Source organism: Salarias fasciatus, chromosome 5 (genome assembly GCF_902148845.1).
Source record: "Salarias fasciatus chromosome 5, fSalaFa1.1, whole genome shotgun sequence".
Taxonomy (NCBI): Eukaryota; Metazoa; Chordata; class Actinopteri; order Blenniiformes; family Blenniidae; genus Salarias; species Salarias fasciatus.
In genome coordinates, this window is record NC_043749.1 from 19,961,269 (window position 1) to 19,978,141 (window position 16,873).

At 43.2% G+C, this 16,873-nt stretch overlaps 1 protein-coding gene and 1 long non-coding RNA gene across 3 annotated transcripts; one reads left to right on the forward strand and one right to left on the reverse strand.

Annotated features, from left to right (window-relative positions):
• Nucleotides 1-986: 986 nt before the first annotated feature.
• Nucleotides 987-11,127, reverse strand: LOC115387871 (uncharacterized). Its single transcript, XR_003931436.1, has 3 exons — nucleotides 10,641-11,127; nucleotides 2,374-2,380; nucleotides 987-998 (listed from the first exon to the last, which is right to left on the reverse strand). It is a non-coding gene; the product is annotated as an uncharacterized LOC115387871 (long non-coding RNA).
• LOC115387869 (potassium voltage-gated channel subfamily A member 2) lies at nucleotides 4,403-7,768 on the forward strand. 2 transcript variants are annotated; one of them, XM_030090738.1, is made up of 3 exons: nucleotides 4,403-4,614; nucleotides 4,675-4,768; nucleotides 5,740-7,768. In XM_030090738.1, the coding sequence occupies exon 3, from the start codon at nucleotides 5,877-5,879 to the stop codon at nucleotides 7,371-7,373; it is 1,497 nt and encodes a 498-aa protein (XP_029946598.1). In that variant the 5' UTR covers nucleotides 4,403-4,614; nucleotides 4,675-4,768; nucleotides 5,740-5,876; the 3' UTR covers nucleotides 7,374-7,768. The 2 variants fall into 2 exon arrangements, with proteins under 2 accessions (XP_029946598.1, XP_029946601.1); XM_030090741.1 differs by lacking the exon at nucleotides 4,403-4,614 and having other exon boundaries at nucleotides 4,655-4,768.
• Nucleotides 11,128-16,873: the final 5,746 nt, after the last annotated feature.

Genomic DNA, 16,873 nt, shown 5'->3' on the forward strand with positions numbered 1-16,873 from the left:
TGAAACAAAAGCATGCGTGCGTGCACTTACGCACGTGTGTGTGCGCGCGCGCGTGTGTGTGTGTGTGTGAGGCTTATGAGGGCCCTGTGACCCCGGATGGCTGGATGGCTGCACCACGGACCTCTGCTCAAGGCTGAAGCACATATTATTGTTCCTTGAGTCACAAGAAGAAGAAAAAAAAAAACCCCAGAGCATTGCATCATCAGAGTGACACAGGAGCTGTCACTGTAAATCCCACAAGTCCCACAGTGTGCATCTGTGGCGCGACTGCAGCAAGCAAACCACAGCCCGTCCTTCCCATAACAATATGGAGCGGACCAAAATAAAGATGAAGTCTATATCTTCTAAGTCTATATCCAAGTTCATTATCAAAGAAGGGCAAGTTTGAGAGATGGGTGGGTGTTGAGGTGAATTCCAGGATTCTAGAAGGATATTTTCAGCTTTTTATTGAGGGATCTCGTAGAAGATTGTTTACTTTGAATACCTAATGTTTCCTATATCGTCCTCTTTCACTGCATTCATGAACGTCCTCGCTGGCCATCATGTACTAATGCTTCCAGCACAACCCTCAACATACAAACAAGTTGTACTGTGCATCATATTTTCATATTTCATCTTCTTGATAAATACTTTGCACTATGAAAGTGTTGAACTTTCAAGGTTCATTCAGTATAACAACAGGAAGAAGTGTTTTGAGCCATTTCTATCCTATTAAGAGTCAAAACATGTAACTGTGGTGTTATTATCTATGTATGCTTTACTTTTCTAATGCCACAGGATTTGGTTGAATGCAGAGAAAATGTACTGTACCTCTTTAATGCCCAATTATTTCATGCACCATTTGACTTTTTTTTTTTTTAAAGAGCTAGTCCTGGCCTTGCTAAAATATTTATGAGCGAGGCACAAAAGTCACCCCTGTGCGCAAAGCCCAAAGTGAACCGCTTCATTTTACAGATCCCTGCACTGAATGTAAAAAGCTTTTTGTCACTGATATACTGCTTGATTTATATTGTCTCCTCTTTGTCTTGGAACAAACGATATCTAATTTCTGGAATGACCTTGGTGTAATACAACCGGGCATTGCTGAAGCAAGCACTTGCCTCCACTTGATTTTCACTTTCCCATCCAGACACAGTGTATAATGCAGCATAAGGGTATCCCTGCAACAGTGACACTGACTCACTCACTGACTCATACTCCTTCCCCTCAGCATCACTATAGCATACTGAATCAAATGTAGACGGGATTCGGTTTTTCATTTAATTCCACGTTGTTGCAGCTGCTGAATGGAGGAGCTGATGACGAATGAAGCCCCGCAAAGTGTGAACCTGTTTGTTTCAGCCAGATATTGCAACTTTGCGCTGTGTGACAACAGCGTGTCTCACAAAAGCTGTCGTCACGCTGGAAGCATCTCCAAGGTGCCGCTGGTCGTCTGTAAACGAGCATGGCAGCAGAATGAGCTCATGCGGTGGGTGTACGTGCTGATTTCTCTAAGACTGGCTGAGTGAGATGCAGCCTGGCGGCATACTGCAGTGGACTGGTGTCCTTGTGCCTCTCCTGGCGTCTGGCTCTCGTCCAGTATCTGCCCTCATCCTGCCGGGCCTCAGCCTGAAGAACACCACTCTCTCCTTTCCTCCCTTTTTTCTTCTCCTCCTTCTTCTCTCCCTTCCCCGTCCTCACCTTCTTTATCTGCACCTCCCACCGTCCGCACCTCAGACGTACAGCTCGCTCCAGGGAGCACCTCTGACAAAAGCTTTATAATGCATTATATTTGTGTGCATAAGCCACTTATTTATTTTGTCCTCTTTCCTGGCCACATGGTTGTGTGTGTGTAACCTGACCTCTTCTGCAGGGCACCTCAATTTCTGTCTCTGGAGCGGCAGTACTGGAATGACTCATCTCCCAGAGGGTTAAATAAATGGAGTCTCAGAGAAAATGCACTGGTAAAAGTGTTTAGCAGCAAGGTTCCCGGGATTATCGTGTACCTGAGGAGCAGGGGAATGAAAGGGAAAAAAAAACAACCCCTCTTCCCCAAAAATAATATACTTACAGTACATCTTCGCACTTGTGTTGGCAATTTGATAGAGGGTCGAAAAGGTGAATCGTAGTATAATTTTTCCCTGTGTGTGTGTGTGTGTGTGTGTGTGTGTGTGTGTGTGTGTGTGCATGTGTGTGTGTCAGTCAATGCTGAAAACCTGTGGCTGCTGCAATGCAGTAATAAAGAGCAAATAGGCACACAGGACCTCCGGTGCACGAGAACAGACCACTGCACTCCTGCGCTCCAGAGACGTGGAGAGCGAGGTAGTGTCCACATTTAAAATCCGTTCACTGTGAGTCACCTGGGAATGCTGAAAGTCAAAACTGAAGTGTCACAACTGATCTGTACGTTCATGGCAATACAGGAAATGCAGACACAATTAATGTCATTCAACATATGATTTAATTATGAAACCAAATCTCACAAAACTGGGATTAACAATGATGTGTATTCAGGCAAGTTTCTGTTTCAAGTTAACAAAAGCTCTGTCAAATATCTGATAGACCTGCATCAATAACAATTCGGTTTCACGGTTCTCAAGTTAATTTTCTCTGTCTCTGCACCAAAAAAACCATCTGACAGAGACAAGTACAAAGTGCTGAAATCAATACCTGTTGGAAAGGAATTCATTGTTGACACCTTCATCTGCCAACTAAAGCAGTCAGCCATTTTCACCTCCCGATATGATTACAACACAGCACCGCAGCGTTTACAGTGCTGGGACCCTTCGCTTTTAATTAAAGCAAGCCTCCTAATGCAAAGTGAACTGAGCTTTAGAGCCTGCATTAACGGTCTTTGTAACGGGTCCCGGGCTCATAAATAATGGCTGCGCTGTCATGAGGAACCTGGGAAAGCCATTAAGAGATAGTGAGAGGTATCCGCTTGTGTGGCAGCAGGCCCGCCTGCAGGCAGACAGACAGAAGGGACGAGGTGGGGAGCGGTGATGGTCTCAGGTCTGCCAGGAGTAACCTTGGCAGAGCCGAGTCTCACACAAATCATCCCGCCGTCGTCCCCATCCCTCCAGTCCCCCCACCCCCACCCCCACCCACCCATTTACAACTGAGGGAATCCCGCTGACCTTTGGCTTCTGTGTCAGTCACTCCTGGCCACGCCGCCTTCGCTCCCAGCTTCAGTGTGTGTCGATACTGGTGAAAGGATTCAATATTGATCAGTTTGCTCCTCATTCTGAATATAGCAGGGCACAAGGATGGAGGTTTTGCTCTATTTTTGTCCCCTTCCGATCTATTATTCATGACGCTTGTTGCCAGGAAAGAATACAAGTATGACTGCTGTGAACTAACAATGACAAGAATTACAAGAATATAAATGCATGTTTTTGTTGTTTAAAGCAAAAAACTAAACAAAAATAACATCCCAGATGTGCTGATCACCACAATGACAAAGACATCTCCTTTAAGCATCCATTTAGTATAAATCTGGGGGAAATACCTCTCAAGGAACAGGCTGGATGTCTGAATACCAATGTCAGGCCTGGCAAAAGGAAAAATAAATGATAAAGGACAGAATAATTATGCCCTCTCACATTGCACAGTGAACATGTATGTAAGGAGATGATCATCGGGGCTGTTGCTGGACAATGCTCAGGCTGTGTGCCCCTTTAACTGCCCACACTGCAGAGAAGGTAAGTAGTGTTAAGCCACAGTGCGGATGGGGTGCGCCTTTCCCCCCCGCTCCTGCCTTCTCCATCACCAGCGCGTCTCTTGGTATGCATAGTAATGCCCGACTGCAGGTTTGACTATAAGCTGTATGTATCCCAGCGCTGCAGCCGCGGCTCACTCCACAGATGCTTCACACTGATCCGAATTATTCTATTTAAAAAAATAAATAAATGTATCACCTCCCACCGAGAATGAAACAATAATCTTCAGTGTCTGCAGACGCGCCTCTGCTGACCATTGAAATCTGTGACCATTGAAACGTCAGGGTGCGCTGAGTCTTGTTGTCTTGCTGATTTCTGTTGCGTCTTATATATATATATATATATATATATATATATATATATATATATATATATATATATATATATATATATATATATATATATATTTGCAAATATGCTCGTGACGCATGAATAGATTAAACTGTGAGCAGCAGATTTTCTTCCCACACTGAAATGAAAGGAGGACTTATTATTGATGATCCCAGAACGCGTCGGATTATCAAATCTTGGTAATGAGATTATGTTTTAATGCTGTGTCCCTCCTCCTCCTCCTCCCCCCCACTCCACGCCTTTTGCCCCCCTTTGCAGATGTTGCATCTGTGAGCACCTTCATCGTCAGGACTGTTTACCTTTGCGCGTCGTCTCCGCGCTGCGCAGCCGGACGGCGGAGGCAGATGCTGAACCCTGCACCTTTTAGTTTTTTAAGGGAAGCTCCCACACCTTCTTGATCGGCTCCCTCCCTCCTCCTTTTTCTTTTTTTCTTTTTTTTTTCCTGCCAAATCGCCATCCCACGACAGCCTACCCGGAGGAAAAGGAGTCGGGGAGGGGAAAGCGAGGACACACCCGCACATACTGTACCCGGTGTGCGCGGCGAGGATGCTGCAGCCAACATGAGGTGATCATCATCGACTGTCCCATATTGGAGAATCATTTTTTTTTTCAACCTCCCGTGAAGGCAGAGGACCTGATTGTCGCAGTTATTTACCTCCCTGGTACCCGAGTCCAGCGGGAGCGTCAGTCACATCCACACATGGAGAAGATGTCTGCAGGTATGTATGCGAGATGAAACATCTTCTCCTATCATCTCGGTTTTGACTGAATATGACTTTCGATCGCGGCATTTTGCGGTTCATTTATTGATTTTCACTTCAGTAACGGACGCATAGCAGGACAGTCTTCATCTGCAGTGTTACTGTTCAGTCATTTGTTTTATAAGCGCTTTATTTGGTGAAGCTGTGCCCTCACTTGTGAGTATAGAGACGATGCAGACAAGAGATACATTTTTTTTCTCTCTCTCCTGGAACCTATTTCCTTCTATAGATAAATTATTTATAGATGTTTCTGAATATTTCAGTGACAGGCACCATTTCAAGACTAAAATGCCCCATCAGAACTAAACAGAAGCCAGATTATATGAGCCGCTTGTGTTTTTGATTGCAGTAAATCTTGAAAGAGAGTCATACATTTGTGTTCAGACTGCAGTGGATTTCTGTGATATTCTAGACAGGATGCTTGTCTGTATGAGTTTGGCGTCTTGCTGCATTGCCATATTCATGCATGGCTTCACTGAAAAAAGGTAGTCTCATTCATTTCAGCAGATATTACCCATTGCAGCAGATCAGTGTCCTAATTTATGAGCTTCTGCCGGTTTTATTTGCCTCTTCGCGCCAGAGTTTACCTGCATAGAAGCAATTTATATGCAAGGCAGACGGCTTATTTGCATATTATTTTTTCTGAAGTCAGGAGCAGGAGTGTCTGCATCAACTTTCCGTGAGATGATTCATTTTACCACCAACTGCTTTCTCATGACAGAGTAACCTAATATAATTCTAATGGCGACTCTCATGACATTTTACATCGGATGCTTTGCTTTCATTGTAAAATCACACTGTAAGATTGGCAGACAATTTCTGGCACGTCTGAACTAAACAGTGAAAGTATGAAACGGTCGATGATGTCTTTAGTTTGCCTGACCTTGCTGTTTTTGTCTTTGTCTTTGCTTTGTCTGTCCTACATGCAGTCAGATCCTAGGTGACATCCTGTGGCCGTCAGGTCTTTACAGTGTTGAGCCCCCTCCCTCTCCTGGCCCCTGCCTGCAGTTCTCCAGGCTGCAGGACCCAGACTCACTGAAAGGTGCAGGCCTCCTCCCCCTGCAGAATGACTGTTGCCACAGGCGACCCCTCCGACGAGGCGGCTGCACACCCGGGGCACCCGCAGGACTACGACCCAGAGGCCGACCATGAGTGCTGCGAGAGGGTGGTCATCAACATCTCAGGGCTGCGCTTTGAGACTCAACTCAAAACCCTCTCCCAGTTCCCAGAGACTCTGCTCGGGGACCCCAAAAAGAGGATGCGGTACTTTGACCCGCTAAGGAACGAGTATTTTTTTGACAGGAACAGACCCAGCTTTGATGCCATATTGTATTATTATCAATCAGGAGGCCGGCTACGAAGGCCGGTCAACGTTACACTAGATATTTTCTCAGAGGAGATTCGTTTTTATGAGCTGGGCGAGGAGGCCATCGAGATATTCAGAGAAGATGAAGGTTTCATTAAGGAGGAAGAGCGACCTCTTCCTGACAATGAATTTCAGAGACAAGTATGGCTACTGTTTGAGTACCCAGAGAGCTCAGGTCCCGCTAGGATTATCGCCATAATCTCCGTCATGGTCATCCTGATATCTATTGTCAGCTTCTGCTTGGAGACCCTCCCCATTTTCCGCAACGATGAGGATGATATGCACAAGTCTCAGGCGCAGGTTTTCTCACCTGAGACCAACACCACAATCATCAGCTACACCTCCACCTACTTCACCGACCCCTTCTTCGTCCTGGAGACTCTTTGCATTATATGGTTCTCTTTTGAGTTTCTAGTTCGCTTCTTTGCCTGCCCCAGCAAAGCAGGCTTTTTTGGTAACATAATGAACATTATTGATATTGTCGCCATCATCCCTTATTTCATCACTCTCGGCACGGAGTTAGCAGACAGGCCAGAGGATGGTCAGGCGGGTCAGCAAGCCATGTCTTTAGCCATTCTCAGGGTCATCCGTTTAGTGCGAGTCTTCAGAATATTCAAGCTCTCTCGTCACTCAAAGGGGCTCCAGATTTTGGGTCAGACCCTAAAAGCCAGTATGAGGGAGCTCGGCCTTCTCATCTTCTTCCTCTTTATAGGAGTCATCCTGTTCTCCAGTGCCGTCTACTTTGCTGAAGCAGATGAGCCTGAATCGCAGTTTGAAAGTATCCCGGATGCGTTCTGGTGGGCTGTGGTGTCCATGACCACAGTTGGCTATGGTGACATGGTCCCAACTACGATTGGCGGCAAGATTGTGGGGTCCCTCTGTGCCATCGCCGGTGTGCTGACCATTGCCTTGCCTGTGCCTGTCATTGTGTCCAACTTTAACTACTTCTATCACCGTGAGACTGAAGGCGAGGAGCAGGCGCAGTATCTGCAGGTCAACGTGCCCAAAGCCGACTCGGCCGAGGAGCTGAAGAAGAGCCGCAGTGGCTCCACCATCAGCAAATCGGACTACATGGAGATCCAGGAGGCTGTGAACAACAGCAACGAGGACTTTCAGGAGGAGAACCTAAAGACGGCCAACTGCACGCTGGCCAACACAAACTATGTAAACATCACCAAAATGCTCACAGACGTGTAGTCATCTGGTATTTTCCTGCCCGTCACAGCTGGTAATGTGGAGCTAAGCGACTGAGTGGGACAGGTGCACACCTCCCCGCTTCATGTGTGCTGGATAAATCAAGGCAATAGAATTCATGATGTTGATGATGACCGACTGAAAAATATTGCAAATACCACCCACTTCCCCCCGCTCTCATCCTGTCCTCACTCTTCACAACTTGCCCTTAAAACTCCTGAAAAATGTCAGTTCAATCTCAAATCTTGCATTTCTGCATGGAGTTGGCTTTGTCTTTGTGGCTGTTCAAAACAAAGAAAAAAAAAAAACCCTTCAGATTTCTTGCTCACAACAGTAGCCAACAGTAGTGCACTAAGAGGAAAGAAAAAAAAGGAAACACAATGAGAAAAACTAGCTTTTTTTTAAGAAAAAAAAGATAACACAAACCCTGCTTTAGTCCTCGCCTCCTCATCTCTTGGTCCCTCATTTCCCAAGGCACACTGCTCTGCCATGCGCTATCTGAAGAGCCCTACTTGCGCGCTACATATGCTGCTTCCTGGAGCCAATGAAACTAAACTGTTATGCTACACCATTTAGAAATTAAAGGATGTGTGAGCATAAAGCAAGCCTACTACGGCGTTGATACTATGGCCTGAGGGTGACTTGTGACGAGGTTGGTGGTTAAGTACACCACGTTATTTCAAGGATGAATGACAGCCATCAGCGCTAAGCTTATGGTTTGACACCTTTTTTTTCCCGGTAGACATCAGTATCTGATGAACGACTGAGAATGGCCTTGAATTTTCACTGCTTTGGTCTTACATGTACTGTATGTATTGCAATGCAAGCTTGCCCCCTCCATTCACCCAAGCTGGTCTTACTGCAGAGCTTTGAGGACAACTTGAATGTTTCTTCTTGTTTTGTTTTTCACAGATTCACACTTACCGTGCTTATTCATATAGATAGGTTAACTGTGACTTAACTGATAGCCAATAAGTAGATAGGTGCTGTTAGTAGTAAACATAGTCAGTAGATTATTGCATGACATTTTTACCGGAATGAAAATTTCCACTTGTTTCTCGAACTGCCACTTGCTTCATCGCAACACTGTATATTTGTCTGTACACTGCCTTCTGTACAAATCCACATTTTTAAAAGGATGCCTGCAGGTCGTAGTTACAAGAATCTGAAGCTGTATGTTAGAGGGTTTCCTAACGAGTAACCACAGGGCCAAATCCTGCACCGGACAGGATGCGGTATCCTCGTCAGATATTTACATTCCACGTAGACGTCATTGCCGATTGACTTTTTGCCAGGTCGCTGTAAACTGAGCTGTGAGCTGTGATTTTTTGGGGCATCAACTCACACTGTCATTTTGGACTTAAACATCCAGTCCCAGATGTGATAGACTTGCAGTGCTGTCTTTTTCACAGGATTGTCACATGATCACGTCCTCATGATCAAAATAGTAACTCTTAAGGACTCGTGTGTGTATAGAAAAAACGCTTTCCCTGAACTGCCTTTTATCTGGGTTTACGCTACTCTCCTAGTGTTGCATGTCCTAAAACATTCCTAGCATGCATTGAATCTCAAAGAATAAGAAGCCTCTGAAACAAAAAAAAAGTATAATTATTGCAATAGGAATATTTATTTCTTATATATTAAAAAAAACAACATATGTATACAGACAGAACATATATACAGTACATACAGTATATACTTTTATCGGATAATTGAAACCAATAATAACAATGTTTAAGAGAAAGCAAGAGCCTTTCCACCATGTGCAGATCATTGCCATGTTTTTATTTTTGATGATAAAAATAACTCTTCTGAGCACCGTTTCAGAGCCTGCTCGGAGTGCCAAAGACACACTCTCACTAGCCATTTCTAAAGCATCGCCCTGACTGACGACTCTTCACGAAACCTGACACGTCCTGGATTTCAAAAAAAAAAAAAAAAAAAAAAGAGTTGAAGCTTGCTTCACTAAATCGAAACCTGCATTCTGTGATGGAGTTGTTGGAAGGTAGAGCGCCGCTCGATGCTGTTATCCTTAACTAGGATTTTATATTGACAGCCTTTTATTGGCCAGAATGGAAATGGAGTCTGGCTGTCCTCTGAGAAGTCTCTGATGCCAGAAGCTCAATCTGTCTTTAAAAGTTGGCATCAAATGTGAATTAGGTTCTAATTCTAGGAACTTGTCCAGCGAAGATTTTCCACTGTTTGCTCAACACTGCCAAGGTAACAGTCAAAGGCAGTAACATCAATATGGAAAGTGATAATAAGCAGCAGTGTAGCAGATATTGTCCAACCTAGGGATCCTCTGATTTCACTCCTGAATCTCTTGCCTTTCGGCATCTTTTCACAGATGTCTTATGTAATTAGAAAGGTGATGGATAGGAGTGAAAAGTCTGTAGCAAGAACTGTCTTGATGAAGTCTGTCAAACCAGGATGCACATCTTTATTCTTAGGGTTTCATTCTGCTCACTACAGTTTTAACCTGCAGTAGCAAAATGTTTTTTGTCGTCATTGCTGCCAATATGTGCTCAGGACGCCTCGCACAACTGCCTGACATGAGGCTTCTGACGTCTTTCTGTCTCTCTGAATCTGTTCGCTTTCACGGATCTTGAAAAGATCTTCAGAGATTTTTAGTACACAAGACTGCAGCAGATATAAGCATTGTTTTTCCAAGAGTAGCTCAAAGGTGGATCGAGATGTTAAAATGGTCTGTAACTCATGGTAAGACCAAACGTAATAGATGTCTAGCAATATTTCCATGATCTGTTGGAGGAGGGGTCAGTGTGAAGAACATTGTTGGTGTCTTTCTGTTTGTTTTTGAATGATTAACCTTTATGGACTTCTGAAGTTCAACTAAGATCTTACTGATGTTGATTTTAGTATTTGGCTTGGATGTGCACAGAGAGGAGTCGAGTGTGTGTGTGCGAGCGTGCGTGAGGAAAAAAAAACAACTGAATGTCAGTGTCTTTGCCTGGTTGTACAGCTGCATTTATGCAACATCCATTTGCATATCTGTGTATGTGGGACTTAACACTCACAATCTGACCAAAAATATTTGTCTATGCATGCAAATGCACCACATCTTATTGTTTCGATTCTATTTCTTTGGGTAGAAATTGACAGTAAATGTGACATGCTAACGTTTATCTGTTCCGTTTTGACATTGGACATGTTAGTGTACCTCAGCCAAATTCACTGTAGCAACCCATATGCTGAAGTTCACCATTTTGTACTTTGAATACCCACAGTTCCTTCTGCTTAAAGCACGAAGACAAATAGACTCATCGTCCTGTTTGCACCTGCAGGTTTGAGCTGCACAATATTTGACACAGTGGAGACAAAGTCAAATGAAAATTATGTTGCATTGCTTTACCGGGAGCACCGCAGCCTCTAAGGATATATCATCTCTCACCTTCCGAGGGACCCACCAGCAAATCCACTTCACAATAAAAGGTACCCAGCAGTGAATTCACTGAGACGTCTATGCAGAGATCGATTACCGGCCGGTAGTTTATGGGGTGACGGATGTCTAAGCACAGGCTTTTAGTGTTTTATTGGGTACCGATTCCATGTTGATTCACAGAGCTGGCAAAGCATTTGAAAGGAGCCGTGAAGCAAATGTGAAACACTTTGCAATATTCTGCTGCTGTACGTCAAACACTCACACGTTAGTTGAATGTTGATATTGAGCTTCTCTGAACTGTGGGTTCAGCTGAACTGCAAGATCTGCTCCCTGAATATTAAAAAAAAAAAAAGAAAAAAAAATCATACATACAGACAACAACATGATCAATATGCAATCAGTATGCATGTGTGTGTGTTTGAACTCTTTTTTTTTTTCTATTCATTTGACCCCAGAGCCTGACAGTGTGGCATCCACTGACACTACATGTACAGTTCACCTCACCAAGCCGTCCTCCCCCATATCATAGAGGCCTGAAAACTTCCATCAATGTTGGTACAGTGGATAACGGATTTTCTTTCTATGAAATGAAATGAGTGAAATAATAATGTAAATACTGGCCGATGGATGATGGAGCGAAAACCATGTACTATATACTGTATGTGAAGTATGGATTTAAAACATAGTATTATCTGCACTTTACAAGAAAAAGGACAATCTATGGAGAAGAAAAACATGTGAATCTTAAAATGCATATTATCCTTCCAAATGATCATAACCCTGAAAAAGTAATATCAATAATGAAGCCAATTATAACTCATCTGAAACCGTCTTGAGTGTGTTTTTTTGTGTGTGTGTTTTTTTTCCTTGTACGCAAAATGAAATCAGCACAAGCCGAGGTATTTTTCAAATGTTCCTCCAACCTTTTGTTTTTCAAAGCATTTAGTCTGCGAATGATTTGAGGAGCTAATTTTAGCTGAAGTGCATCTGAGCCGATACAAAATGCCATGAATCGATCAAAAGCCGCTTTGTTGTTATTCTTAGGACAGCCGAGCGTCTTTGTGGCCACGGGCAGCGTAGAGGACATTTTCAAACGCCTCCCGGTATCTACTGCTTCTGATTCTCTTTAAGTGCATGGTATATGCTCCCCGCACAGTTAAAAAGAGAGAGCAGGGTGCGCTATTAATAGTCTTTTTGTTGGAGAAACAGATAGGAGGAGGTGGTGGAGGAGGAGGAGGAGGAGGAATGTGAGCAGAGGAGGAGACGGAGAGAAAAGGTGAAAAGATGATGGCAAAGGAGGCAAAATTTTGGAAGGAATTCTTCACGCTGAACTTTTCCGTGGCTCTGCAGTTCTGTCATAATGCACAACAGAGGAAAGACGAAAAAATACACCTTTTTTTTTTTTTTGCATAGGTGTGCTGGTTGTTTCTGCTGCCACAGTTTAAACACAAGCAGATGCAAGCATGTCTTAGTTCTGCTTCTAAGACGATGCGACTCTCCTGGTTTTTGAGATGTATTTTCAGCCTTTTTTCTCACCTGACACATCTACATCTCCAAGCGCAGCCGTTACAGTCTGCCGCCACCTCGTCCACCGCTATCTTTAGTCTGCTTGTGGCTTAACTACATCACTGCGAGCCGGAGCACTCGGGGCCTCGCCGCTGTGGCTACAGCTCCGCTGTGGTAGTCATTAGTCTTGCTTTGATCCGTCGATGCAGTGCAGCACTCTGCAGAAACCAGGGCAAGCAGGCGGAGGCAGATGGGCCTGAGCAGCCCAGCCAAGGACAGACAGCGGGAACACGGTCCTGCTGCAGGTGGCTGCCACTGCTTGTGTGGTTGTTTTTGTGTGTGTATGTGTGTGTGCGTTGTTTTTCAGGGATGGTAGCATGCCCACAGGAGCGTGGTTGAGTAGTCATACAGGCTTGCACTGTGCTTACCAGCTTGTAATTAGGAGAGGAGCGCTGGGGGACTTGGAGGTAATCCAGCAGGGCTTCTCTGGCTCCGGACCACACCCCATCATTAGGAGTTCACCACCTCCTGTCCTGAAATCACTCCAAGAGGTGTTTCCTCCAGTTACCTGAGAAGCACTGCTGTTATGATGGCAAGGGCCGATCTGGGCTCTTTACAGCTGATGTAAACATCAGGTGTTTTTTTGTTGTTGTTGTTTTTAGATGTCCAGGTGAGAATTAAAGTGGTACACTAAGATGTTTGGGTTTTTAGAAAGAAAAGAGTTAAGTCATGAGGGGGAGAGCAAGGTAAAGGGATCACTGCCCTCTAGAGGTGTTAGTCCTGCAACTGCAACATGTCTGTATCCATTGTTTTGCAATAATTGTTAAAGAGCACTTATTTTTAAAAGCATATTTCAAGAGATAATTATATTGTCAAGGCTCTGGATTGAAAAAAATACAAAACACACAAAATCTTAAAAGGAACAAAGCAGAAAATGTAATTAGCTGGACTGGTCAAAAAATATATTCTTAGGAAACCATTGTTATGATCATGTTTAGGAATAGATTTTTTTAAAAACCTGTTATTTCTTTACATTTATAACAGTGCAGGTGTCTTTAACCCCTTAATCGTATTTTGTAGTCTAATTACATCGAACTGACTCTGCACCTTTGCTCCTTCCTCAGTCATATGAAGAATCAATACTCTCCTACAGTCTCACACACACACACACACACACACACACAGACACACACACTCACACACACTCCCTTTCGCCTCTGGGGGTGACAAATGGCCCAGGTTAAAGTCAGCCAACCATGAATCCCATCTCACAGGAGACAGCCGACCTGTCAGAGCACACGGCACGAGCAGCGGACAGATGCTCGGCGAACGCGCACAAAACTAGGAGACATGAAGTAATGCGAACCGCAGAGCGCAGCGAGGGGAATCTTCCTTCGCATAATAACAAGGCTGCCTGAATAAACAACGAGATGAAAGGTCACATGGAAACTGGCGATTATCAGGCCGCACCACTCAGTAAGCCGCAGTAGCAGGTGTTAATGTGGTGCTGATACAGGACACAGCAGCCCTCTGACCCGAACGATGGAGGGAGCGCTGAACGCAGCGAGCCATCGCAGAGGAAGAAGTGCCTCTCGTCTGTCTGACGGATGTGGGCTTTGTTTAACTAATACATTTGAAATGATAATATAGGACTACTCGTTGAGTTATTGTTTGAGGAAAGAAATAATATGTTAATATCATGAGATTTGATGTTTTTGGCATTCGTCCGTTCTTCACTCTGCAGGCAATCACAGCTTGATTGTGTAAAAAGGCAGAGAACACACTGGTCAGGTTACCAATGCATCACAGATGAACTATGTTAATTAGCCTTAAATAAATGTTTTTGAACTGAGGGAGAAAATCAATGGACCTGATTAAAACAGATGTGTGAGAAAAATGAGCAAATTTCACTTGAAACCTGTATTTGAATGGGGTATTTTCTTACTGCGAGGCGAAAGTGCTAACCACAACCCACTTGAACCATTAGCGGTTAATTAGCAACCCAACACTCCTTTAGGAAGAGCCGCTGCTGAACCTCTTTTTTTTTCCTTTTTGAAAAATCTAAATGCATTAACTCCAAATGTTTTGTTTTTATTATTATTATTGAAACAGATCTAGATACTTCCCTCTGTTGAACTAACCAGCTAACTCGGTTGATATTAAAAAATGCAAACAAAAAAATTCTTAAACCTAATTTCCTAAACAGAGAACAGCATCAGTCGATGTTTGAAGGACGAGAAAAGGAAGTGACAGCTGCTGGACATGTAAAAAGGAGCAGTTAATGGTCATCAGTGTTGTACTTCATAATCGTTGAACCAACAGTTCACCTAAAGTCAAAATCAGTTCGGTGAATGTCTGATGGACGTCATCACTCAGCTCAGGAGGAAGCGTGCATCTCTACCGCCGGCTGCATCAACATCTTTGTGGAAACCATTTCCATCATGCTGACTAGAAAAAAAGAATGTCAGTGGCTTTAAATATCCTGCATGAGTTAATATTTCATCAACGTTTCAGTCCCAGGGCCTCTTCCCCCTTTTCCACATCCCACTCCCAGCTCTGAGATTGTGCACGGGGAAGGAGTGTGTGATGTGCCGTGCGTTTTGTTTGAACACACCAGTTTATTTTGGGGTTTTTGCCCCTTAACCAACCAGCCTAATTGCATTTTTTCTTATTCTTTTTTTTTCTTTTTAAATTAAAAAACCTTTAGGGTGCTTATAAGTCACGGGACACTCATTCAGAGCTACAGAGAACGTTGGGGCTTTTATCCCAGTAGATGTGGCTAATTGTTGATCTGAATCTTACTGATAAGAACTGAGGGGAATCATTAAGAGAGAAAATGAAATCGTGATTAAAAGCGATAACCTTTAAATGTGCTTAGTAAGCAGTTCTGAACGACAGTTGAAAAAGCATGACGGAAACCGCTCTGTGTGGATGAACGCGTCGCGTCCCTTTGCATTCACAGAGCTCATTCATTATGTACACGGAGATCTCATGATGAGCGTCGGCCTCGTGCCTCAGACAACGTGTTGTCATCTCTGGATGGATGACGCTCCTCCTTCCTGAAGATGGGAGTCCACTTGTGTATGTGTGTTTGATTATAGTGTAGATTCCAGCATGTTCCTGATACTTTCATTTATAAAGTGAAAATTCAGAGCTGATTTCTTATTTAATTTCTTATATATATATATATATATATATATATATATATATATATATATATATATATATATAGTACCTAAGATAAGTTTAAAAAAAAGCAATGCCACACCATGGTGGCTGATACTAACTCTTTCCCACCAACACTTTCAAATATTAAGGTTGACTTTAAGATCAAGCGGTAATATGGCTAAAATATCAACGACAGTACCACTCATCATAGTACACTTTCATTTCAGCTGCTGTTTTCCATGTAATACTCCTAGTTTTGCAGCTGTAGTTGAGCAGCTTATTCATCAATACCAATAATAGTTGATTTCTTAGTCCACTAAAAAAAAAAAAACATAAGGTGAACAGACAAAACGCAGCACAATTTATTTGAAACTTTCTCACTGAGAACACCCTTTTGGGGTCTTTAAATACAGTCTTTAAGAGCCATATCGGATGTGAAAATGCTGTTTTAGGGAAGTTCACTTTTCACCATGCAGTATATATTCAATCATTTTTGAAGCGATAGCATCAACGTCCCAAAGTTGAAGCAGATCTTGTGAAGCAACTGTCACCATGAGCTGACTTATCACTCCAGATGTAGGATTATATTGTTCTGGGTAAAATATATCAAACTGACCTGAGAGTGGCAAGCACCGTGGTCAAATTAAACACTGCTGGTCGCACAGGTTGAAATTCAAATTCATGAACTGAATATGGACGTGCATTGCTCTAGAGGAGTCATTGAATCCTTTTTCTCTGACGGAGCCAGAGGCTTTATGCAATCTTGTTTTATTTTGAGAGGAAAATACTATTTCAGCTTTACAAAATGACATCTACTGAAAGCTCGAGATAATATGACATTCAAGAAGACAAAGGTTACTATTGTCTTTTTTAATAACATAGTACACTAGTATAAAAAAAGTCATTACAAGAATTTAAAGAATAGATATTTGTAAATAAATGAATAAAAATCCATGGATGAAATTCACGTTTTCATGTTTTACCATCACGGCTGAATTCACTCATATGTCATATTGCCTCCTTGTTGGAGAAATCCAAACGATCAAACACTGTAATTTTGACAGGGGTCATCTTTTCTTGTGATGCCTGACCCTAAATGTTTGAATTATCCCATCAGAAACTGGAGCTGCATGCCTGCTGACATAATGAGGTTCTTGGGTGGAGCTCCTGCGTCAGGTGCAAGAAACCAAGAGGTTTAGCAGCTTGCCTGCATTCATTATTCATGTTTGATCAAAGTGAGTGATCCACCAGAAACCACACTGAGGTAAACAAAGTCCTAATACAATGGAAGAAATTATGTTTAACCAGCATGTTTCTCAGCAACCCTGTCACCCACCGTTAAAATATTCCTTTGAACAAAAGTGTTGTTCAACCAGTTCTACAGGAACAGAGGAGACTGCAAACACACGGAGGATGCCTCTGCTTATAT

What these genes read in the sequence shown, in the direction of transcription:
- LOC115387869 (XM_030090738.1), top strand. Translation starts at nt 5,877, where the DNA reads ATGACTGTTGCCACAGGCGACCCCTCCGACGAGGCGGCTGCACACCCG.